The sequence below is a fragment of the Adiantum capillus-veneris genome, chromosome 2 (genome assembly GCF_014529385.1).
Source record: "Adiantum capillus-veneris isolate H3 chromosome 2, ASM1452938v2, whole genome shotgun sequence".
Lineage (NCBI taxonomy): Eukaryota > Viridiplantae > Streptophyta > Polypodiopsida > Polypodiales > Pteridaceae > Adiantum > Adiantum capillus-veneris.
Window position 1 is genome coordinate 67120926 of NC_140932.1, and position 9213 is coordinate 67130138.

At 41.0% G+C, this 9213-nt stretch overlaps 1 protein-coding gene across 1 annotated transcript; it reads left to right on the plus strand.

Moving 5' to 3' along the window:
* The first annotated feature begins 872 nt into the window (after positions 1–872).
* Positions 873–1349, plus strand: LOC147462911 (uncharacterized). Its single transcript, XM_086527748.1, has one exon. The coding sequence runs from the start codon at positions 873–875 to the stop codon at positions 1347–1349; it is 477 nt and encodes a 158-aa protein (XP_086383874.1).
* The last annotated feature ends 7864 nt before the right edge of the window (positions 1350–9213 follow it).

Here is a 9213-nt window from a genome sequence, read left to right on the forward strand (position 1 = left end):
GCACGCTTCAAGAGATTTTGAGGATCGATTATAGAGGATTTTTTGTCGACTTGTTCGACGTGGAATGGTTCAAGATAAACATGGAGGGTCACAACGCTATTGTCCGCAGAGGAGAGTCTGGTTTCCTTGAAGTGGATTCAAGGAAACCATGGACCGACCTAAGAGACACTTTCGTACTACCCGAGCATTGTGAACAAGTATGTTATGTGCTTGGAAGCTATCCAATTTTAGAAGTTATGTGCTTGGAAGCTCTCATGTAAGTTATGTGGCTTTGGCAGGTGATATTTTGTCAAACTGGTGGTACGTCATAGGATGTATGAGGGCTACCATGTGCCAATCACTGTGGCATCAATGGAGAAGATTGGAGAAGATGCTCAGTCAGAAGCTGCTGAGGTGGTGCCAGACAAGCATCAAGCTGCTACTCTCTATAGAGTGCATGAGAGGATCTACAAAATGAAACGGAGGACATGTGCCTAAACGGAGAGCTTTGTGTAGATATAGGGAGTTATGTTGAGCTATGCGAGGATGAGAAAGAGACCTCTTAAAACCATAAAAAATACCTAACTACAACCAAGTCCATAATAATTTTGATAGGATAATAGTTTTAATGAAAGGCATAGTTTACCTTATTAGTTTAAAATGGATATTTAATCACAATTTAACACCTAATGTAAATTTAGTTCTTTCTAATGAAAGGCCACTTTATTTAGTTCAAATATATCTACTACAAATTCAATACCAACTCAAACTGAAAATTCAATATCAACCCAAACTGAAGATTCAATATCGACCCAAACTGAAGATTCCCTTTTCATCAAGCATGTAATATAGAAAATGTCTTAGGGAGAATGCACCAATTCTATAATGAAGCTATGTCATTAAGCGAGGATTCAGTTGAAGAGATACAAGGACGTCGTGATCTATTGGGTATTTCGGAGATACAGGATATAGACTCTACAACACTATCTTTAGTAACTGAGGTTTCAAACACCAATAACTCTTTAATAACTTTAACAGATCAATCTCCAGTAACAGTAACAGTAACTAAGGTTTCAAACACTAATAACTCTTCAATAACAACTATCCCCTACAATTTAACCAATCAAACTCTAGTAACAATAATAGAGAATCCAAACACCGATAACTCTTTAGTAACTTTAACAGATCAATCTCCAGTAACAGTAACTGAGGTTCCAAACACTGATAACTCTTCAATAACTTATGTACCCTATACTTTAACCGATCAATCTCCAGTAACAATAATAGAGGATTCAAACACCGATAACTCTTTAGTAACAACTATACCTTATACTAGTACTGAGCAATCTCCAATAACTTGTACTGATTAATCTTTAGTAACTGAGGTTCCTAACAACTTAACTAATGTGCCCTATACTTTAACCTCAATTGAGATGTCTACCCCGATACAGTTAGATGATGGCGAAAATGAATAATAAATTATTGTTGCATTGTAATACATTCTAGGCCCAGCTGTCCAAAACTCTATCCACTCGCAAGGGTGAATACACGCAGATCTAAACAGCAGTACCAAGAAACCTACAAATAACGTGTTTGCTTGCTTGAAATCAACGATTTGACCATTAAACAAAGAATCTATCATGGTTGATAATTAAACCCTGTTTAACCTTAGAAAACAAGTTGCACTAGCTCTTCCTTCGCTTTAACAGCACCTTCATTCCTACGACATAAAGATAAAGCTAGCCCCCCGTAATGGCAAGCACCATCCTAGCAAGCGAAGGGATTTCCGGGGGGAAAGCCCGAGCGGATAATTAAAGATAAGTGAAAGCTATTTGGGAATTAAAGAACAATAATTGCATTATGTTATTATGTTATGGTTAAAGACAAAGAGCTCCACCTGTCTAGGTAACCTAGCTACTATATTGATTTTTTCATACCCGGCTAGGCTGTTTGCGTTTTTTCCCATGCCCACTAATGTTTTCTTAACACTCTGCCAACGTTTTTTCATGAACCCGATGGTTCGCGTGGTAATGGATGGTGCTTAAGATCACTTTTTCCATTCTTTTTATCGCTTAGTTTACGACGCTCTTTACCACAGTCTTGTGGCAAGTTAACAATCCCATTCTTTCCATTATTTTGCTCTGTAGGTTGCGAACCCATGGTTTCGCTCTTGTCAGGGGAGGTAGTGCTTTCCAAAGTCTTCGGCCCTTGGTCCTCTTTTTTAGGTAAGTGCTTGCCTTCTTTTTTTTTTAATCAATAGTTTGATTCCTAAGCCTTTCATTAAGCTCTTCACGTGCTAGACGTTCCATTCGTAGTTGCTTTTCAATACTTTCACGTGCTAGACATTCATTTTGTAATTGTTCAAATAGCATCTTACGTGCTAGACATTCATTTTGTAATTGTTCTTCGACAACCTTACGTTCAATTTGTAGTTGTTCAAAGACTACCTTACGTTCAATTTGTAGTTGTTCAAAGAAAATATGTAGTTCAATTTGTACTTGTTCAAAGAGTGTTCTTCTGGCATCATTTGATTGGTCAGCTTGCTGCATGGAGGGCTTAGACCCTGACTGCGGCATGGAGAGCAATGAATCTGAATGCAATGTAAATGGTTTAGAATCTGACAATTGCGTAGATAGCAACGACTCAGCTTGCTTCATAGACTCTGACAATTGCGTAGCTGGCTGCAGGTTAGATTTCGTCGGCTTATTTGGTCTTGTCTCACTGACTTTTCAGATACCTTCAAGGGTAAGGTATCAACCCATATATTGTTCTCATCAATCACGAGGTTTCTTTTGGTTGATGGGTCAATGCCTAGGTTTAACATAATTGAGGCTCGATAAATATTGAGTTTTGGCCAATTAATCTTAAAAGAAGACTCGTAAGTACTTTTAATAACTCGCCCAAGATTTTTATACTGTTCTATAAGCCATGAAAGGTTGACCTTGTCTTTGGCTAACCCCTTGGTACAAATTATGTTATTAGATTCATCTAAGACTAAAGCATAGCATTTAGGCACTAAGAAGTAACCCTCTACAATCTTGTGCTCTAGTTTAAGTTTTCCTAAGTCCACTGAGGATACCTCTGAGTTTGGAAGGGATTTGTCCAAAGCAACTGAATCGGTATCGGTGTAATGGCATCTAGGGAGAGATATATAACAATACATGTGTATCCGAGCATATGTTGTTATAGCTGTCGAAATTTGCACTGCTGATGTGCTATTGTTATTAATTGAATTCTTCCAGTGTAACTAATTTGATTTAGCTTTATCTGAAAGAGTTTGACCTTTCATTCTTTGCAGCGCACCCGTGTAACTTATTACATAGTGAGTTTCGTTTAACGGTTCAACCTCACCAAATTGGTAAATTTACATTAATTCTTCAAGTTCTTCTCTATCACAGATCTCTGTGATGTTGCATTCAGGCTTGATACCAAACCTACCGTACAGTGAATTCATTGTCAATTTATGAAGGGAAGACATTACCTGGTCTCCATTCTTTTTAGCTTCTAACCTTTCTTCATAGATTTATTTTAAAAATTCTGAGAAAGGGCTTTCACTTTTATCAAATAAATACCCGTGCTTAAGCTCTAACTTATTGCTACAGCCGGAAACGTAGAGCGCCCTGCAAAATACTCAAAATAGCGCATAGCAAGACATATACGAATAAATCTACGTACCTGTCAACTTACACAAATCCATAATCGAGCACACTAAGAACACAGAGAGATAGAGAGCGAGAGAGATTGAGAGAGCACGTCGTGCAGGCGCACCTCCTACAGCGGAGTGCTACGACGGCACGGCAAGAGAGAAGTGAGGAGAGATGAGAAGAGCAACACAAACACTGGGTGCAATCTCCCCCTGTGCAAGAGTGACCATTTCCCTCTTGCACGTATTTGTTATATAGATTTCTTGAATGGTCAAATTGGTTACAAACTGGCCGGCCGGTCATAAATGGCCAAAGCTCATAAAAGAGCACTTGAATAATAAAATGTAAAATATATATATTTCCATTCTCATAGGCCTAGCTTGGTCTAGTCTTTTCCACCTGTCAGCTGCAATAAATAATAAAATATCAATTCTATAACATACCTCTCCGTTGGAAAGCAATTGTCCTCAGTTGCGAAGAAAAAAATCTGCAAACAATACTTGTCAAAAACAATGATTAGAAATCTGTATCAAATAGTAAAAGAAAAATACATAATATTAGACAATATTGCTTATGCCTGCCACATACTACCTATTCTAGTGTCCCATACCACTAGAATAAGCAGTATATGTCATACCCTCATGAATCAGGATATCATTGGTCACACTCATCAGAATCAGTTCTCATAATAGCAAGTCTCATCACATAAACACTGCCGTAATAATCACCAGATAGCAAATCCCAATCCAATTCCACAATATAAGTCCAAATCAAAATCAATTTCATTATGTACCCGGGTAACAAAATCATACCAGTTTGCAGTGGTGGCCAGCCACTACAGCATGATTTTGTGATCGGTGTTGCCTAAATCCGCGAATCTACACCAATAAGACGTGCTGCCTAGATCGGCGAATCTGCACGCGAATCTGCATTTACCATTGTGACTTTTCAATTTTTCAGTGTGCTGCCTAAATCGGAGGATCTGCACAGATAAGTGGTGTTGCCTAAATCGGCGAATCTACACCAAGACGAGCATTTACACACTGCCTAAATCGGCGGATCTGTGTGCATGTGACCAACAGACTAGGCAGGCATAAAAACATTAAGAAATGTACTACCTGTTTCACACCACATTGGAGTAAGATTGAGTAACAAAGTACTGAAAAATTGGTATTTGACTGAAAGCACCGCGACTCACGTGAGTAGCTGCATATCTCAATGTGAAATGATCGCAATAGCAATTTTGTTTAATACAAGTATTGGCACAATGTTAGAGAATGCAAGTAATGAAAAGAGCCATGCCTTCTTTCAGGAAATAAATGGTAATCAAGCTAATAAGTAAGCTAGATGTGTTGAAAAATGGGATTCTCTGTGGAATGGTATTAAGAAATATGTGTAGCACTAGGAGTATCTGAGAGAGTGTTATCAGTGTATAATTACTTGTGTTTCTGAGAAGATTTTCCAAAACCCAAAATGAAAATGCGGAGAGAACTTACCTGGTTACGTTGCTCTTTTTAAATCATTGGACTCTGGATGATGTACTGCATCTGAAATATGTAGTGGTCTGTGCGTGGGGAGACAGATACAAGTAGGAGTGAACTGTAATTAGCAAAAGTCATTTACAATGATGAGCCTCTGATTAATCCAAAAGTGTGATGGAATCAATATATTGTAGATTGTTATTGTTTGAAGTCTCCTTGATATCGCAAGTTGTTGTATCTATAGTGCTTAACATTGTAAAATTTATTATTTATAATTGTTAAAGGGCATTGACGTAGTCTAGTCATGATATCACAAGCATACATCAGGTAAAGGCCCTACTATAAATAGTAGATTGGTACACGAATAAAGAAAACAATGTAAAATTGATTTGACCTTAGTTGCTCTTTTGGACATTGCCAATCATCAAAATATGTAAAAGAATATGCATCACGAAAATGTCTGGCAAGACCAAAAACTTAAGCTTCTCTTCTAAACTTGTACTAGGTATGTAGTATGAGAGTCTGCAACTTATACAAATTACCTATAAGAGCAAACTAATACAGTCCTTATGGATCTAATACAATGTTTGTATAGAAAAATGAACTAAAATCAACGTCATTGTCGTCAAGTCTCGTGGATGCCCGACATTGGGCGTTGTCGCAAAAGGTATTGCATTTGTCACCTAAGATTTTTGTCGAGCTCCGCTTTTGTAAGTAGTCTCGGGCGGGGGGGGGGGGGTCAGATGCAGCAGACCAGGGGAACGAGCGAGAAAAGGAATGAAATAAAATGTTACATTTAAGGCCTTCAAAGGCCAAACTGATACAATCCGTGTGGATCTGATCCAATGTTAGATGCTGCAGCACCGCAAACAACACCCCAGATCAACAGGGCCCATGTAATTGGTTTTGTAAGAGGAAGCCTTATTTTGCATTTGCTCCCTTAATTCCAACTGACTGATTTAAGGCTTTTCTATCATCTTCCTTCGTAGGTACAGAAGCTGGTACAGTGGGCTTAACCTTATCTATGCCAACATCCATAGCCTTGATCTTCAATCTACTTGTTTGAGACCATTGTTGTAGTCGTGTGGGAAGAAAGAGAGAATTTAAAAGCATGTAAGTGCGTCCAGTGATGGCCCGAGGGGGGGGGGGGGGGATGCCTTAGCCAACGAGACAGTGGATGCGTGTTGCAAATCTGAGGAGGGTTTCATGGAGGTTGAGGGAGCGTGGGCGATTAGATGGTACTCAAATGTGTGATTTCTTCGGATGTTCGGAAGGATATACTAATTGATTGGCATGGAGATCATCCCCACACAAACTTTCATGGAATGTTTGATATGCTCAGAGATGCTGGCTTTTACTTGGAGACCCACACTCACTTATTTCGATGCCAAACATAATGGGACTCTGTTGATGGTGTACTTGAAGATGAATAAAATGCAGAAGCTACGCGGGAACAGAACCCAGGAGGGCGCAACTTATGAGAACCCGGACCCACCTACATACACAAGCCTAGTTACTCAATCGCTGGCGGTAGTATGTGATAGCATCAGCAATGATATCAATTACAGATGTCACGATGACGACGATGCCATATAGCAGCCTGAGCTTGTACTTGTGTGTGTGTTGTGGTTGGGCGCCGGCATGCATATCTTCTCCTGATCTAGAGGCGGGTGGTTGTGGACGCCATGCAGTAAAGGGAGACTGTTGGACCTTGGTGGCTGAAGAGAAAGAGAAAGACTGTTTTTTCGCTACTACTCACAAGTGAGAAAAGGTAAGTTGGTGGGCGGTGCAGTCTGTGTATAGCCATGCAAATGAGGGGCAGAGAAAGAGAGTGTGTGTGTTGTCAAGGGTTGTGAGGTTGATATTCTGTGTTGACTACTGGAAGCGACAGATAGAGAGAGTGTGTTCACATGGCAGTACTGTGTGTGTGTTTGTGTGTAGCCATCGGTGTGGTCACCAACTAAAGAGAGAGAGTGAGTGCCACAAGGTTGGTGAGGTCTACATGGCGACTGAAAAGGCGGCACCGTGAGAGACTGAGGGGATATAGGAGATTGGTGGTTGAGCAAGTGGTAGGCAGACAATGCATGCGAGAGGCAATTGACTGAAGATTGTGTGTGTGGCACAGCCACTGGACCAGAGAGAGGAAAACCGGCGCAGCTGTGTGGTTCCAAATTCGCATGGCGGTTGGTGACATGTGGGGATGAGAGCGAGCTGAGTGTGGGGGCCGTCTCCAGTTGACAAAGAGATAGAAAGAACCTTTGGCGGCTAAAGCTAGAGTCGAGAGAGAGAGAGAGAGAAAGAGCACATGCAGGCGCACCTCTTAGAGCGGAGTGCTACGCCGGCACGGCGAGAGAGAAGAGAGGAGAGATGAGAAGAGCAACGCAAACACTGGGTGCAATCTCCTCCCGTGCAAGAGTGACCATTTCCCTCTGGCACGTATTTGTTATATAGATTTCTTGAATGGTCAAATTGGTTACAAACTGGCCGGCCGGTCGTAAATGACCAAAGCTCATAAAAGAGCACTTGAATAATAAAATGTACATTATATATATTTCCATTCGCATAGGCTTAGCTTGGTCTAGTCTTTCCACCTGTTAGCTACAATAAATAATAAAATATCAATTCTATAACACTTATATCCTAATTTTACTGTTAATTTTAACTCCTCAGTGAAGTAGACGCCTGTAAATGTCCCGGTAGGGAATATCAGAGTTGAAGTTTTAGGGTCTCTGTAGGGAATAAATCTTATCTTGATTGTATTTGAAAAAAATTTCTCCATTTAATAATATATATTGTATTCACATGGCTATACTTGAGAAATTTAAATTGTGTTTAATCGTCATTACGTCCACTCCAGGTATGTATGCTCCAGATATGTTCTCACAAGCAGGGATACTCCTTGGTGTGTCGTGAAAGTCTAATATGCCAACGAGCACTGCGCTCTGAGTGCGATGGAGACTGAGGCTGCAATCGTGAAGGAGGTGATCCGTCTCTGCTCATAGATGCTGCTCATCCCTCCACTAGATCTAGTTGATTGGATGAAAGAGACACTAAGAAGCACTACTACTGCTTCTTAACGTCTCTTTCACCCGATCAACTAGATCTAGTGGAGGGGCGAGAAGCATCTATGAGCAGAGACGGATCACCTCCTTCGTGATTGCAGCCTCAGTCTCCACCACACTCAGAGCGCAGTGCTTTTACAAGATACGTAGAATGCACAGAGAAAACAAATTCACAATAACTTCACAGTAATTTCTCTACACAGGAATCCCTCCCCCTTTATGAGTCCTCTCTCTCTCTCTCTCTCTCTCTCTCTCTCTCTCTCTCTCTACTTGGCCATGTTTTCTTCTCCATTCAATATTAATATTAAATGTTCGTGTGTTTAATGCACGTATGATGATGATGAGTTTGTTACTTCTTTGATTCACCTCGACAGAGGCACTGGTACGAGGATCATCATCGATCTGGAGTTGTAGGGATGCTGTCGATGATGCCTCAACACCGCCTCGTGTTCGACGAGGCTCTTTACCTTCCTCTTATTTTCCCGCCCCCACAACAGCCACGGCATTGCCATCTACGCCAGGTTTTGTGCGGCTATCAGCCGCTCCTGGCTACACACCACTACTTACTCCTCCGGGAGTCACCCCAGTTGACACTCCTCGCTGCGGGGCCTAGACTCCAGTGGAGACACCTGACGTTCGTACCCACATCGACATGCTGGTGCACCTAGAATTCGTCGACCCACGGAAGTGTCAACAACAGGTACATGGAGGTGTGCAGGTTGATGGGAGAGTGATGATGCATTTGATAGGTGCAGATTGAAACAAGTGCAACTCCGGTGTGTATGCCAGATCCGGCATTTTGCAAGTCAAGTTGTGTATTTTGAGCTCTATTGGTCGATGAGCTTCAAGGTTATCAACACATGGAGGTGACATGTTATGTATGCATTATGAATGCTCCATTTTGCTGAACTAAAGGCTTTTTTTGTACCAGAAGGCACTTGTCCAATGGGGAATTATGGGAGCACAAGGTGGTTGACGATCGTGTCGGTTGTCACAACTCCTGCAGGCAAAGATCTCCTCATCTGAGAACCATTTTTACTTTGTGGA